The sequence below is a fragment of the Haemorhous mexicanus genome, chromosome 1 (genome assembly GCF_027477595.1).
Source record: "Haemorhous mexicanus isolate bHaeMex1 chromosome 1, bHaeMex1.pri, whole genome shotgun sequence".
NCBI lineage: Eukaryota > Metazoa > Chordata > Aves > Passeriformes > Fringillidae > Haemorhous > Haemorhous mexicanus.
Window position 1 is genome coordinate 36,022,946 of NC_082341.1, and position 17,603 is coordinate 36,040,548.

Sequence of the window (17,603 nt, forward strand, 5' to 3'; positions counted from 1 at the left end):
AAGGAAGGCAATCCTCTAAAAAATAAAAGGATTACAATATGTTAAACAAGTATCTTTGCATTTGTGGTAAATAAGTATACATTGATAAGCTCTGAATTAATGGTCAATTTAACACGCATGCTAAATTCTACGCAAAACAAGATTCTTAATTCACTTGGGTTAATAAACATAAAATTCTGATAATTACAGATACAATAATGTCGTATGAGCACTTTAAACATATGCTGTGGGAATTAAATCCTGGCTATTCCTGCCCACTAAGGACCAGTTTTTAATCTTCGATGCATGATATGTAGTAATGGATTTTACGAGTTGACTTTTTTAAATTTGATGATCAGGTTAATGAAATTTATAATGATATTTTTCACACCAAGTTCAAAATAGTAGTTAACTCCTTGGCAGAGGAATTCAGATTGGACATGTAATGGATGTACCAGCAACTGCTGATGTGAAAGGATTAATCATCATTTTAGACTTTTATTAAATTAGATAAAATGGGATAGGCATGAATCAGAATATATAGCAATTAATCACTGGACTTTATTGAGTCTTTTAAAAATCTTATTTGCTCCTGAGCTGACAACTAATCTAGGCCATTCTGTACCAGTTTGACAAACTCTCCAGATAATGACTGTGACTAGAACATTAATAATATCGTCATTTAGCAAAAAATATTTTTTCTCTATGTAAACTATTTTTTTTTTTAACATTTGTCGGTGTTGAAGGTAATATTGGTCACACCACAACATTGCAACTCAGCTCATCTTCTCCTATTGAAATATTTTGCTTTTATAAATTTGCTTGTTTTTTTTTAAATTTAGGTAATGGATAGACCAGTATGTACAGATGACCAAAGTTTTTGCTATATCCAACTAGCACTTAATGTAAACTGTTACAGCTATACACACTGGAATTGCTAGAAAATAAAAATTACTAAACTTTTGAAGTTTATTTATTGATCACTGAGAACCACCCCAGTTAAATTACCATAAACCTCAACATCACAACAACTACTAATCCAGCTAATAGGAATTAAGGGAGATGGAAGATACATAATAAGCATCTGGGGGATATGGAATTTATCCCATGAGTGTAGTAAAGAGCTCATAATTTAAGAGTGCCAAAACCCAAGTGCATCATGAAGGCCTTTCCTCACAAGTGACATTAATTGCATATCCCACAGATGCTTATTACATATTCTATTTATACCTCTGAGAAGAAAAATATTCGTTTAAAGTTTAAAGGTTTAGTACTGCTTAAACACAATGTAACACAGCTGTCTCATGATGTCACAGGGAATATCAAAGGCTGCAGCACAGAGTCATAATGTAAGAAATAGTTTAGACAGAAGATAAATCAGGGAATATGTTTCAGCATGAGAGCCCCAGAGCTCAGACGTACATTAAAGCAGGATGTATAACTACGTACTTCAGCTGGATTTGGGATTACACCATTAAAAAGGTTTTTCTGATTACAATTATTGAAGTAAGAAAAAAGAGAATTAAATCTATTTCAATTATTTTAAACAGCTTTTCAATAAGTAGCATGTCAAACCATTAATACTAATATATGAATGCTAAAGTCAAAGATGCCATTATCTTCCCTACCGCTCAGTCTATACAAATATAACCATCATCATTAATGTTTCTAGATATTAAGCATGCTATTATGTTGTAAGTTTTCTGCAAGGACTGTTTTCTTCTGTTGACAGTACTCTTTTGTGATTTCTCTCATAGATAAGTAAGACAATGAGAATTCTTTGATTCAAAATGTCCTATATACTTCTAGCCAGCTGTATTTCCATTAGTAAAAAAAACCCTGAACCTGATATTACTGATTTTTCATGTCATTCCTAAATGTGCTCACTAGAAATAGAATAAACTGCAAGGCCCAAGCTTAGACTCTAACAGCTCGCACGACATTCACTGTGTGTGCTGTACACAACTAAAGACTCCATTTAGATGTGTGGAATTTTGAGTTAAACACTGTAAAGATATTTCATAACATATGACATGTTACACAGTTCTGCTGCCACACTGCACATGTGGGTATGTGTATAGATTTATCCAAAGTATGAAAATATATTTTACTAACGTCTCCACTTCTGTGAAAAAAAGCCTGGTAGCATTACTGGTAGGAGTAACAAGCAGTCAGAAGCTGAAGGAGTTTCATTATCTCATATTTTCTGCATTATATTATATTGTGAACTTAAAAACCAGAAAAAAAAGAGATTTCTTTTCTCTCTCCCCTTTCTCAATACCACGAGCAAAAGATATTGCTTCTGTGGCATTCAAAGATCATTGTATTGGACACCTCTTCAAACAAAAAAGTGTATAAAAGCTAATTAAAGGAAGTATGCTAACCATGGTCCTAATTTCAAATAAGGTGATAAGAAGTAAAGAAAAGCAGATCATTAAAAGTGACAGATGACAGTATAAAGGTCTATGAAAGGCAGTGCTCTCTCATGGACTTCTCAAGCTGATGTTATATTGGGTGATGTCATTTTGCTTCTCTGAAATTTGGGAAGAATTGCTGTTCTGCTATCAATACATTCCATAGTGAACAACAAAGTCTAGGTGCATCCATGGCCTTTTTTCCTTAGAAACAGTGCTATCTGGAAGTTCAAGGAAGTCATCACTGGCAGTCAATACTAAGCTGCAAATGCTGTGCTGAGAGTGTTTTCAGAGAAAGAATATAGAAGGGTAGCACCCTTGGCTTTCTGTAAAGATTCACGTATGACTCGTTCATTGATTTCAAAATATGTACTGGAAAAAAGCTCCTGCTCTTGTCTGCTTTTGTTCTTTTTCACTAGGCAATTCTGTTTTGCAATGCTGTGCACAGATTTTTCTCTTCTTGCCAAAATCTGTGGAGTCTTCCTGCTAAGTAATGTACCTTAACCCTTTAGGGCCTCTTGCTATTATATTCAGTATGAGGTGTAATGAAATATCATCCCCATTTTTACAGCTTTACTTCAATGAAATAATTCTATTCTTAGAAATGTTTCTCAAACATAATTTTTCATGCTTTACCTAGACTAAAATATTGTGAATTCATACAATATGCAAAAGTTACACAAAATTGTGCATCCTAATTAACAGCACTACTCTTGAGCAACCTATTCCTGTGACCTGCGTTAATGGATTTTATTCTTTGGATATGGATGGCTTGCTTTAATATTTCATAGGGTACTTTTAAAAATTCTTGCTCAAAACCACATCAGAACCAGAAAAGATACTCAAGGCGTGCACCTATTTGGAACAAGATTTCTTTTTTATTGATGAGGCTTCTATGATTCTAACAAGATGTTGGAAAGAGGTTCACAAGGTCATGGAGAACTACTATCCAGCTCACCCATTTTAAAAATTAGGACAGACTGTTGCATTATTTTCAGCGCAGGATCTTTCACTGTTGCATGGACTTCCAACTCTGTTATGAATCTTTCTAACTCAAAAACTCCCAACAAAACAACTGCCAGAGGAAATTCAGAACATGTAAGGGGAATTATATGGGTAGGATTCCCCACCTTTTGCCCCTCCCTCACCCAAATCCCTCATCTCAATCTGTAACATCTGGTTAGGCTGAAGGGCAGGGAGAGCACTGTCTATAAGGGTAAAAATGACTCTTCAAGAACTAATCTTGGTATCTGAAGTGGAAGCAGAGTGACTTGACTACCTGGTGAATTATTACTTGGGTGCGGAGAAAACCCAAAAAGGAAGAATTCTTCCCAATGCTGACACAATATACTGCAATATATTCCCAATTAACTGCATTCTACTGGGCAATCAGATGCTTTTAGAGAAAATGCAGACTGGCCATATTCCTACAGAATTACTATTTCACTAATTTTCAACAACATTTTCATTAGTGATGAATTGTGGTTTCAGGATATAATTTTCTGCTAAAATGAAGAACTCAGATGAAAACGACCCTGAAGAGACAGATGATTAACATGTCCTAGGCTAAGGGAAACTCAGACTGAAGACTGTGCTATCCCTAAAGTTGACATCCCACACCTCACGGCAGTTCACGACCAATTCCTTTTTTCTCAAATGCAATTCCTTCTCATCCTTCCCCTCACCTAGAAAAATCCAAAACGGCCTAGTTTGTTCTGACATGGAATAATGACCAAGTATTAAAACCTTAGGTGTTTTTTAATGAGATTACCTCTGCTTCCACCAGGCCAACATTATGCATTTAAGTATTTCATGCTGATCTGTTTAAAGATTTCACACAAAATTTTCTTAGCTGCATTACCCACTGGATCCTAGTTTGGTATTACTTCTAAATTTTATACTTTACTCATTAAATTGTGTTTACTATCCCTTACCATTGGTCTTGTTGGATTGTAGCAGAAGGTCTGCTTTGTGCGTCTCTTTTTTACGCGCATCAAGATGACACAAAAGATTTTGAGATGCTTCTGTTAGCCTTCAGACAACTTTTGGACATTGATTTTTGTCTAAAGGACTGATGTCAGGGTGATCTTTCCCTGCTGGATGGTGCACATGGCTCTCTTCAATACTTCATTATGATTTCTGAAGGTATGTCTTCACAGGAAAATTAAGGAGTTGCTAGTCACATGTGATTGCATGCCCATACCAACTTGATTCATACAGACTCAGTAAGAATAAGCAGTGAGGATGGAGCACTGCTTAACCAATACATGAATTATCTACAGGACTGGATTCTACAGGAAATGTCTTGGTTACTAGCAAATGCTTAAGTCCAAAGTGCTGTATTTTGCCTCCTAACATCATGTCAGCATGGGCACGTTAGCACAGTTTCATTTTTTAGGCATACGTTGAGATAATTACTTTCTGCAACAGTTCCTTGACCTACTTATTGCCTTTTTTGTACCCGTTCCAAAGATACGTTTTGTAGACTAAGTTCCATGTCATTGAAAGAAACAAAATGATGCACTAATTTAAACAGTACCTAGGTAACCTGAACAGCTGCTGTGATTTAAGTATAAAGAAAATAAAAGGGAGGTAAATACTTGATATATGACACCTTAAATTCTTTATTTGAGTAGAACTTCTCTAGACATTGTTCTACTTTTATAGTCAACAGCTACAGTTATGTAAGCTAAAAAAAAAAAACAACCAAAAACTAAAAAAGCAAAGGAAGAACAAACAGACAAAAAGGACAAAGACAACCTTCCAAGCACCTGTCTATATTCCTACTAAATTCATCACAGATTTAAGAAGATACTAATTCTATTCAAATCCAGTGGTCTCTAAGCCTATTTATGTTTAATGCTACTAGATTTTTTCTTTTCAGGGTATGCAACAAAAGTTAAAATGGAAGCTTTCTTGCTTGTTTCCTTCCCAGATAAAGATAACTCCCTGTACTTCATATGGGAAGCACATCACCTGCATCAAGGAGCATCAAAACGACAAATCTGCATTCCATCCTCACAGACATCCAGTACTACTCATTATCATCTCAGCACATAATTATGCAGCAGGAGAGTAAAACTCTGACAAACACTTTTGACACCTCAACCAATCCTTCATTCTGTTTATAGAGTGGTCTTTTACAGTATTTACATATTAAAATCTTAGAGTCAAACTAGAATACTATTTTTGACAGTTGGAAAAAAGGACAAAATCACAAGTTCATCATACTGTAATTTTTAACCTAATACACAACAAGAATCAGCACTAAATGAAATACACATTTTTTAAATCAATGAACTAGAAAGCTTTTTGAGGAACTCAGCAATGAGGAACAGATATCTATCATTTAAGAGCACAAAAGTGTGAGTAGCCTTACTTCAAAACAGAAGAAAAGCAGCTTTTAGAGTTAATCAGGATTTGCTTGCTGCCTAAGGTGAGATACCTACCCTGATCTTCAAGAATTGTCCTTGCTTATTTGCAAAGAGGAAGTAATTAGAATTAGAAAACCACTGCAGTACAATTGGTATGGCAGAAGTAGCTGAGGCAATCCCTGTCTCCATTAAAATACATGGTAGCTTTCTAAAGCAGCTTCAGATGTTTCCTTCTGTCAGCTAACTGAGAAAGGTTTCCTCTTACAGTACTTTTTTCATTATGCAAGACAGGATTCATAGTACCATCTTCAGATGCCTGAGTCAGTCCCCAAAAGCTCTATTTAAAAATCCAGTAAGAATGTATCTTGTAATTTGTGGGACCAACAGTGGACATCAACATTTCTTAGAAAAGCCTGGTCACCTGGCACTAAATCCTCAACAAGTTGTCTACTGAGAGACAAGCTGGGATTTACAGTCCATTAAAATCTGTTTTATATATAAAGCTTCATTTAATTCAAACAGAAAATAAGTACTGGAAATCAACAGCAATTCCAGATACTAAGTTAATGATTAATTTGGTCCTGGACATTCAAATGAGAATTACTGCTTTGTTCAGAAAGACTTTGTATTTGCTTGGTCTTACCCATTTCTAGATACTCACTGCCAGATACTTGCCTTTTAATAACAAGGCCAGATTTTGGTGGCTCCTCTACTACATGCACAATACCTCCAAGTTGCTTTCAGTGTAATTGCTGTCCAATTGATTGATGACACTGGATTAAAAGCTACACAGGAAATGCAATAGTTTTGGACCATGTCATATACTATCTCATTTTCTTTTGGTGTGAGAATCCAAGATAAACTCAGGCATCCTGCATGATCTGAGAAATTCTCCTCAGCAATACTGATCTTTGACCTACTTTTTCTGTAGATCATAAAGATTTCTTATTCTAATAAGATAACTAGTAGGATTATTATTTTTTTTTTTGATACAATGAATGTGATTTATGTTCCTTTACTCTACAAGTAAAATCCTTTAAATTCTCCCTCCAGAGACCAATCTGATTACGCAAAAGAATACTGCCTGGTACCATAATGGCATGGGTGAGAAACTAAAACAGGTGGATGCCCCACAGCAGTGCTCACAGCAAAGCAAGTAAGAATAGTAATAGTGGAACAGCACATCTGCTGTTGACTTCACCGTAGCATAACCTTTCCAACGCTACCTTCAGATCTACACTCGTGTCTGGTTCCTTGCAACTTAGTTTGCATCCTTCTCTTTTTTCCATTTCTTCATTAGTTTCCTGAGGAGGGCTTTCCTGCTGAAGTGCTGGGGCAGTGGCAGCCCAAGTGCCTCTCAAGGGGTGGTGGGCAGTGTCTCTGTGAGCGCAGAGCAGAGCAGCAGCGCGAGGCAGAGACATCACCGCCCAGTGCTGAGCTAAGGCCACCATGAAATATTTAATCTCACTTTTGCACATGCTTTACTGTCTGCAGGATATGTGCTTAGGAATAGTTTGCTTTACCAGCATAATACTGTCATCAGTGTTATGATGCAGAAGCTGGTGAGTATATGCCAACATTTAATTTTTGTTCTTAAATAAAGCTTTTTATTCTTATACCTTGTCATTGTCTTTCTGTGTACTATTTCTATACAACTGTATCACATATATATTTACATGATCTGGCTGTACTTATTGCATGCAGTTCCATGAGAAATTCATTTGGTGCAATATAATTCTCCCTCAGTACATAAAATAAAATAAAGTGGTAATAATATTATGTGGGATATTTCCAAATAATTCATCTTTTCAGCAAAATGTAAAAGAAGTTGCCGACTACAAATTCCTTTAAATAGAAGATAACGTTCTAAAATACAGGTATATAAAGACTTTCCTCAAGCCCTGTCCTTTCTCAAGCTGAGAGCCTAACCTGCTTAATTTGCCCCTGCAAACACTGGCCACTGTGGAAAATGAAGTATCATTTTGCAATATTTTGTACTTTAACTTGAATTAGATGTAAGGGTCAAAGAAATTAACATCAGAGTACCAGTTAATCTAAGACATTAATCATTGTTAACTCCTCTAATTTTAAAATTAAACTGAATATTCAATCTGTCAACCCCTCGGAATATCCAGTCTTTATGTTCAATCCTAGCAATTTTTTCTTTTTGTTTAGAGAAAGGTTTATTATCAGGAAGCATGTCACTGAACTATTAATGCAATCAATTCCATTTTATTTTCAAACCATTCTTGTACTTGACTTTACAAAGTACAAAATTAGGTATGATTAGATAATTATTACAGTTTGGTTAGACTATTCACAGTACTACCAAGAGAGTGAAACATTGTTATTCTGCAAAACATTATCTTGGGGTCCAGGCTAGAGACAAGGCAAAGAAAGAAGACTAAGGAATGATAAGGCAGAAACCCTTTATCTCTGTACTGCTGGTTCAATTTCAGCTGATATTAATAGCAGCTGAATAATTATCAGAGGGACAAGCAGTGCTGACTGCAAGTGAATGAAAGTGCAGTCTCAAAATTTCCAAATACAGAAATTCCTGTGCCGAGACTGCTGCTGTCTGTGACATCAACTTGAACTTCCAGAGCATGGAAGTACAGCACAGCCAGGACCCAGTATACCTTGCTGAACCTAAATGGGTTCCCTTCCCCATCTGCAATGGAATGAGACAGCCAGGGAATGTGAAGTCTGTTCACTGCTGCACTCTGGAAGAGAAGGCAATCTACTGCTTTGAGCTAAAACTTCAAAACTGGGCAGCAACCAAAATTAATGGGTTGTACCACACATACTGAAATGCCTTGGTCATGTAAGCAGGTAAGCACAATCTCAGGAAGTGTATAACCACACTGTATTGTAAAGGACAGTTTCTGAACATGGAAATGTACAACCAGCTGGGGTGCCTGATCTGCCAGCAGAGCAAGTCTTGCTAGTGTTTGAAAAATAAAAAGAAGCATTTGAAAACACCAAAGGATGGAATCAACTGTATAAAAATGCAAAGAATTGTTTTTGTGTTGCCTCAGAAGGTTATAGAAGGATGCAAAATATAAAATGCTAAATTTTAAATAAGTGAACTTTATAACTTGTGCAAATTAGGGTAGACTGCTACTAAATACAGGCCCTTCATGTTGATCTAGGAACACCATAATATCTTTTAAGCAAGTTCCCAGTCTTCCTTCTACCATTTGTATATTTTATGAGTGGTATCAAGGCTGACAGATGAATATTTATTGCTGGTAAATCTTCAGCAAAACAATAAACCTTAACAAAAAACTCAGATGAATTCTGCAGTTTGGTTAGGTTAAGCAATTATTGATAAACAGTGTTGTTTAAGAAATGCTGTTTCTAGTTCAAGAAATGTTAAATACAGGAAAAGATACAGTGTCTCAGACTGTCAGTGGGCTCACTACTGGAAATTACTACTCTGAGGAGTTCAGACATCATTAAAGGTGAGAATAATACAACACAGTCATGCTCCTTTCCCTTTCTTTTTTTCCTGTCAATACCAAATCAGGAATCAGAGAAGGATATGACCTCACAGGTAACCTACTTTCCTCTTCCACCAATGCAGACTCTGTCTTTATGCTATCTACCACCCATTTCTGAGAGCTTTTCAAAGCCTGTTTTTAAACCATTCCGATGGCTTTTCCTTTGTTAATTTTAATATATTATTTTACAGTCTAACAGCTCCCTGTTAGTAAGGTTTTCCTGATAGTCAGCCTGAAGCTCTCTCTCTCATAATTCATTCTCTTAACTGTAAATTTCTTTATTCAGATTCAGTTCTATTTATGCCACATCAGACTGAATAATTCCTCTGTTATTATAATATTATGTTTAGAGCTAAAATATAATTTTTTCTTCCAATTATTTCTCTTACTGAAAGGCAAAACCTTAAACTGATGTGAATACCTACATTTCAAATTATTTTTGCCCCAAAATATCTGTTTGCAAATTTCTGAAGTTTAACTTATTTTATTCTCTCTTTGTTTTCATAAGACTTCATAAATGAAACAATGTATTTTTGTTTGCCTTGATATTTATACAGCCTACTTATTCATTACTACCCCCAAAGTTTATTAGGGATGTTTGCTTTCTTTTCCAGACTAGTGAAGATATTAACAAAATACACTATACAAAAAATATTGTAATAGGACAATCTGTCCTCTTTGTATTTGAGTTTACTTGGCTTGTTTTCCCCCCCATAGGTAACTCATACCTATAAAGTATATTTAAGTAAGATTTGTAGAATTACATTAATCTTCTTAATGTAAGTTATTAATAAGTAGCTCAACTCTTCTCTTGAGGGTATATTATGTTGCAGCACTTTTTCATTTTACAGTAACATCAAATTAGACTTTAGTGTTAAGTATTGCAGTTATGGCCTGACCTTACACAGTCACCTTTTCCTTCCCTTTCTCTTTTTTCTATTGAGTTGTTACAATCCACAACAGCCTTTGGAAATTCACACCTATAACTTTTTTTTCATTTAAGGTAAAATCAATCTTACTTTAAATCGCTGCAAAAACAAAATTAACAAGTGTCATTTTCTCTGTCCCTGCAATGGCATACGTGGCTTGCCAACTCCTTAAGGAATGACCAAAATGAATCAAATTTCTAGAATCCCAGACAATGAAGGAAAGATTCTTTTTCAAAACCATGGTCGTTTCACTATTACTCATGGTTCACACCAATTGCACACTCTGTGTTGAGGCAGACTGACTACAGCAGCTATAAATAGTTTGGATTCAGTGCTGCACAAACACATAGATAAGGCCACACCTGAAGTCAGACCTGGCCCAGTAAGCCCCCCTGGAATGGGGGTGTTCAATACACAGTCAGCTGACTGGATATGAAGCAGCTTCATGCAAAAGGGAACACTTGGGCTGACTCTGTACACAGACAATTTATTATACCTATGCCTTTACTTTAAACATGCCACTCCCCCTGTATTACCAGCATCTAAAACCCCAAACACAATAAGAAAAAGTTCCCTGATGTTAAACTGGTGATAAAATTAAGTAAATAAACCACTCAATGCTAATAGTTTTTTATGTCCTATTATCCCATGTGTTCTTACAGGAGAACTCCAAGTAGATTCTGTACTTGATTCAGAAATTACAGGAGTCTTCTTCATCAGGGTCTCTAATATGCAGTTGAATGGACTTTATCTGCACTGGAAATGCCAGTGTCACAACTGCAGCAGTAGGGTAGCATTTACTGTAATGCTGCAAAACAAATAAGTTCTAAGAGATAAGTACTTCTTTTTAGTCCTATTCCTCTAATCCAAAATTTAAGGGGAATATAATGAAGCAAAAACCCCAAGGAATTAAATTAAATAATGATTTGCAAACACTTACAGTCCATAAATCTGTGGAGCAATTTCCAGTCGGTTCAGATGCATGTACAGCTCAATATCATGTTTCTTCAGCAGATGATCCTGAATTTGATTTACTTTTGCTACAATAGCAATAGATGGACCCAAGTCCTGTGGCCTTGCAAAGGGCATAGGTGTTATCATCACATCTTTCTCCTGCAGACACAGATAAGAGGGTGAAAAAAAAAACCCAGATCATGAAGCCTTACTATCTAAAGGGATTGTGCGAAGGAGATTTCATTTCTTGCAAACACTGTCTTCCAAATAAACATAGTAATAACTCATTTCTTTTACAGCAGAAGAGGAATCTCAAGCATCCACTTCTGTGGAAGGTATTGTGGGATTCCCCCTCCCAGGAGTGCCAAGGAGTGCCCGTCATTCTGCACATCAATTTTTACGTGCATGCTTTACTTTTCATGCTCTGACAAAGTGTTGACAGCTTTATTTTAGCTTTAATATCAGCAGTCTCAGTCAGTCCAGAATAAAGCAGATGAATGGTAACTCAGTAGAGAATATATGCCCTCAGAGGACAATAAATTGCATACCAAATAGGAAGTAACTTATTTTCAAACAATCTTTCTAAACAGGCTTCCCTAGCACAGAAATCTGGTGGCTTTACCTTAAAACCTACACAGCTTTGATAAAGCATCAGAAACTTCTAAAGGAAAAAAGAAACAGAACAATGAGACAGTAGTTGCTTGGACCTGAGGGCTGTGCAAACTATGCCATGATCTACAACACAACCACATCAAGTGAAAACCAGTGGAGTATTAGCATCCTTGAACACGAACTGCGTTAAATTCATTCTTCTTGCAAAAGAGTGAAGTATTATTGAAAAAGAGACAATGCTAGAAAGACATACAGCAAGTAATGAACTGCACTGAATAGGAAACATGTAAAAAGGAGAACTGAAAATAAAAAAGGACAAGTCAAACTTATCAAGAGAAAGACAGGGGCAGGCAAATAGAGAAATTAACTGTTAGGAACAGTGTTAAGGTTATAAAATAGGGAAAATTGGAACAGTAAGAAGAGAAGAATTTTGCAATGACTTTGCAACAATCTGTCATCATGACCCCTGACCCAAAAGCTTCAGTTTGAAAAAACAGCTGCTGTTTTTCTACACTTTTGCTCACTATATTATATTATTAGAGAATCATTATCCAGCTCAAAGGGTTAATAATTTCAGGAGGCTTCATTTCACTCTACATTGATTAGATACAAATTCACTTGTTTCAATATTATGAAAAGAGAATTATTTTTAACATTCAATAACAAAGAAAGTTTGTTTTTGTTGTGTAAGCTATTCCCCGTGTCATTTCCTATGGTTATTTCAAAATTACTTACAACATGGTTTAACATCAAAATGGGCAGTAAACATTTAATAATGTCTACCAAAAAGTCTATTTTTGTGTTGATCTTCTTTGCTTGAAGTACGTTTTCTTAATTATTCGATTTCTGTACTGCAGAAAATATGGTAGGATGTTGAGCAGTGATTTCAGGTAATATGTTTGTATTTAAGGACCTGATTGATTATAAATTATATTATTATTATTATTATATATCTTAAAATCTGCTTAATTGTTGCTTTGCTATGGCAATTGCAGTGAAGGGACTGATCTGTCTATTATAGTGTGGTAGTTTAACCACGGCATCGTGGTACCAAGACATATTCATTTAAGATGCTCCAGCAAATCACTTGACAAAAGCTCTCTCAGACTGTCAAATAAGGCTCACTGACATAGCATGTATTTTAAAAAAATCTTTGCTATTCTAACAAACAGGAATTTAAAATAAAACATAGTGTCTTAGACGCCAATAGGCAATGCTGTTAGTTAAATACCAAACTTCTTCACAGCTGCAGGTACATTGAGAAAGGATATTTCTGCTACCTTATTTTAAAAATTATTCTAGCAAATTCTTTCTTATCAAGCTGGGTAGCATTCTTTGTACCCCAGGTTTTGTTTCTGCATTGTATGGCTATTTCCTATAATTTTAGATCCATTTCCCTATTTTCTTGGTCATATGCAAAAATGGAAAATACTGAAAATATTTTAGGTATCCACTAATCTTCTTCTATACAGAAAACCACTCTTAAAGCCTGATATGGTAATATTGCCTTAATGTTAAATGTCAGTCTATATTATTTTTTTTCATAAACATATGGATTTATCTTTGAAACCAATCATAAAAGTCTGTAACTCTACGTATTTGTAGACTGTGCATATTCTATCATTTGGCACACATCTGGGGTATAAACTTTATTGTGGTTTATTCAAACTGACTTTAACCTCAGCTTTACCACTTCATGCATTCAGAACTTCGATGACTCTGAAGACCTGTGTTTTTAAGCATTTCTTTATTATAGACATAAAACCTTATGTGGAAAGCTCAACATCAGAATCCCTCTGCTTATTTGAACTTGTAATATGAAAAGACTAGCTATTACTCAGTTTAGTCTTTACACCATTAGTTGTCTGTGGGTTTCAAGCCATCTTTACAAAATTACAAGACAGATTATTAAACCCTGGCTCAAGCGACGAAAGACTGTGAATATCAAAAACTAATGCAAGCTTCCACTGTGCCAAAATTGGAGTTATTTGTCACTTGCAGCATTTGTGCACCTTGGCATAATGCAGCACTGACACATTGCTGACTGTCAGACTGACTGACTATCAAACATGGCTAAGTGTATCCAATAGTATAAGCTGGCTTGCCATTTCTAAAAGCACAAGATAAGTAAATGGTATCCATCAAAATGCAGCTTATCAGCATCTCAGAAATTAACCCTATTAACAGAAATCTTCAAGGCATGACAGAATCTGCGAGAAAGCAGCTGCAGCCAATAACTCAGCCTTGCCTGTCCATGCCTCCTGATTCCGTGTACTCCACCAAAGCTCAGCGGAAGACTAGAGTGCAACAAAGTCATGTCTGTTTTCTCCTCTCATGCAATTTGGTTGAGAAAATGACAATACCTCTAGTCAGTTGAAATTGCTCCAAAAATCACATAGCTGGTGTGAAACAAACAGCCCAAACAGAAAGATGTTCAAATAAACTAATAAAACCAAGCCGCCAAAATGTTTAACTAGAAATGACTCACAGTGCTTGTGCCTAAAGCCAAGTGGACAACACAATACTGTGCTCCTGCTCATACTCACTACATTATTATTTGCCATGTGAGAGAAAACACACATTTTCTTTTTGTGAGCCTTGAGATCTTGCAAAAAGATTTGAGTACATGTGTTTAGTCATCTATTACTAACAGGAAATACAAACAATCAATACTAAAAGAATGTGGTTCACAACAGAAAGAAAAAATGAGGGACAGCTCAGAATGTGCTGTATTGTTTATAGGAGAGCACCCCTAAGAACAGTTTAAATATGAATACCAATGAAATGCAGCTGAAAACTTTAGCAAGGTATTAGAAACAGAGTCACCAAATGCTCTCACATTACCTACCACAACACAAACTGGAATGGCTGGTAGTCGATACTAATACAATTTATATACTCATGCATTTAGGAAACAAAAGCTACGGCAGTAAAGAGAGGCTAGGACATAGTACAAGTATAAACTGAGGACAGATTTCTCTCATTAACCACTAGGGAATGGAGTAGCTGGAGAAGCTCCTCTAATGGCAATTGGGAGTAATGGAAACAACTGTTAGAGGCTGTAAAATGTAACACATCTCTCAGAGCACAACTTTCATTGCTTCCTTTGTGAAGATTCACATTTTACTACGTAGCTAACCCTCAAAGTCACGATTGTAAAAGGCGTATGCACAAGAAAGGATTATTAAAGATTATACATGTTTGCAAAGAACAAAAACAAACAACTAGATATTAATCCATTCGCTTTGCTCTGTTAATTTTTTATGCCATGAAAGGACTGCAAAGGGCAATGTAAACTTTCACCTTCTACCCAAGCACTGCAAATCTGTAAGCAGACCTATTTATTTCCTGGAATAGAATTCAACCTCAGACTTTACCACCTTTGTCACAGAAACTGGAACAAATACATTTGAATACACTGAATTTTGAAAAGCTACAGTCAGAGAAACATATCTCACAGTCTTGTTACTGAAATAAAAGTGCCGATGTAGTAACTTCATAAAATTTGTATCTCATATTCTTTATCCCTAGCTACTGAAATTATATAAAAACCCAAATAATTTAGAACTGTAGATAGTTTAGCATAAGACAACAATGCTCCATATCTGATAAAATATATAATATTTTAAATATTTAAAGGAAATAGATGGTTTTAAATGAGCCTTTGGTGAACAACTTTTTCTTCATTAGACTGACAAAACCACCATTCAAATCAGTACTCCCTAATTACAGTTTGCAACTATAGGTTTAGGTGCACACATAAGGACATCTATAACCAACTGAATTCTCAAGAAGTTTTTGTTAACTCTAAATATTCTCACCCATGTTCCATGTGAAAAATAGTCAGGTGAATCAAACTGAAACTAAGTTGGGAGGCCAAATCTTTTAGGATATAATACACTGAAAGTCTTGGCAATACCCATAATATTTTTCATAACACTTGCTAGAACCTCCACATATACGCTCCATCACACAAAAAATCTTCCAGAATGAAAAAAAAGAGAAACGCAAAGATGGAAAGAGACAAGAAAAGAAGTCATTAAAGGAAATCTTGAGCAACTGACTGAGGGAATTGTCCTTCCTGCCATGCATGAAAAAATTCAGGCAAGGACTAGATGGTCTCTATAAGGTCCCTGCAAAGGAGGGTTCTGTACAACTAAACTCAGAACACTGCAAAAGCTTTTTTATGGAAGCAGCAACATACTAAAGTCAGTAGGGTCCATTCAGATATACCAGAGGTCTGAAGGCAGAGACATTTCCTCTGTTTGAATATCCTAAGGTTAAGAAAAAAAATTAAGGAAATGGAGGGATTATATCAGGGAAAGAGACACGCTGACATTTGCCAGACAGTCTATGGGTAAAGTTTTGATTTCAAAGCAAATTGTTTGTAAACAGCTGAAAATAATTCATGTCTTAATACTTTACCTACAGGCATTTATTTAAAATAACATTTGCATGGGTTTTTGGCACACAGAAGTGCCTATGACAGGCACTCTTTCAAATGCTATGCAAGGATATCACTTATGTGCAGAAAAATCTATGCCTGTACACTTGGCTTTAGATTACCAAGTGATCTTTCAAAAAATAGGGGCTCTCACCTGAAGACATTCCACAAGCGCTTATGGGCAAATTCTGAAGAACCTTTAAAGACTGTAAACTTGTTTGAGACTCCTTTAACTAAGTTAAGAGATGTCTAGCTTGCTTTAAAGAACATCAATCATATTAAAATCACATTTGCTTAAAAACACACTAAGTAAATTTTAAAGCAATATTTACCTTCTGACTGTCATGTTCAAAAGTTGAAAACCAATGTTCTGCTGTTTTCATAAGACGTGTGAACATTGCACTGGAAGGGAACAACCCAGAAACTTGGTGTTAAATAATGGTCTCAATTACAAATAAGAGCAAATTAAATGTAAAGAAACTTGTTAAAACTTACTAGGCATCATGTTCCAGATATTCAGGATTCAAAAGAACTTTCATTTCCTCACTGAAAAAGGCAACAGTGAACAATCCAAATGTGAATGTTTATTTTTGGTCAGCGTTCTCCATGTACTATTATGTATTTATAAGCCAACTTTCATATAAAGTGCAAATGAGAAAACTAGCCTTTTTAATTAAAAAGAGCAACTCCATTGAACAAATGAAGTCTTTCCTTTTTATAAAGATCAAAAACAAATTAGCTGCCTTGTCTGCACTACAATGAAGTAACCATCTAATTATTCCAAATAACAAATTACTGAATGTCACAATGTATTATTTGAATATGCTTGATCTAGAATAATTGATTGCTGCACAATCTATCACTGTTTATCCTAAACAAAAAAAAAAAAATGGTTACTGGTCAAATATGCAGTATCAAAACATTAATTTATTTTGTTTTAATAGCCCGTATTTTTATTGTACTTTAACAGCAATTAATCAGTGACAGCACCTCTTTTCCATCTACTTTGCTGCTTAGCTCTACTTTTTCAGTGGGGATGGAACAGAATGCTGTACATAACACATGGTTATTTTAAGTTGTTTAGCACTGAAGAGCATCTTCTAGGTAATTTTAGGATATCTAAGGACAGACATTGAATAAAAACACACACTTGTAAATAATCATCTTAATGCTTAACTCCCCTTGGGTAGTCACGTTGCGGGGTACCTACAGAGGTTATATTATATTGCACACATAATTAAATTAGTTTTTATTCACTGCTGGACTCCAGTGTGCAAGCAACCAAATGAAATGTCCTAAATATCACAGGAATGAAACTGGTTTCTTTTTTCTTCTTTCTTTTTCAATTAAAAAAAAAGCCTTACATATGGGGCAAGAATAAAAGCAGACAACCG

General features: G+C 35.4%; 1 protein-coding gene across 2 annotated transcripts in view; it reads right to left on the reverse strand.

The window, feature by feature from the left end:
• TBC1D5 (TBC1 domain family member 5) overlaps positions 1 to 17,603 on the reverse strand; it is a 317,365-nt gene that overhangs the window by 109,697 nt on the left and 190,065 nt on the right. For both annotated transcript variants that reach the window (XM_059845995.1, XM_059845985.1), the window contains 3 exons: positions 16,705 to 16,755; positions 16,542 to 16,611; positions 11,140 to 11,312 (listed from right to left, as the gene is read on the reverse strand). In XM_059845995.1, coding sequence (XP_059701978.1) covers positions 11,140 to 11,312; positions 16,542 to 16,611; positions 16,705 to 16,755 — 294 coding nt within the window. The remainder of the gene's footprint in view (positions 1 to 11,139; positions 11,313 to 16,541; positions 16,612 to 16,704; positions 16,756 to 17,603) is intronic.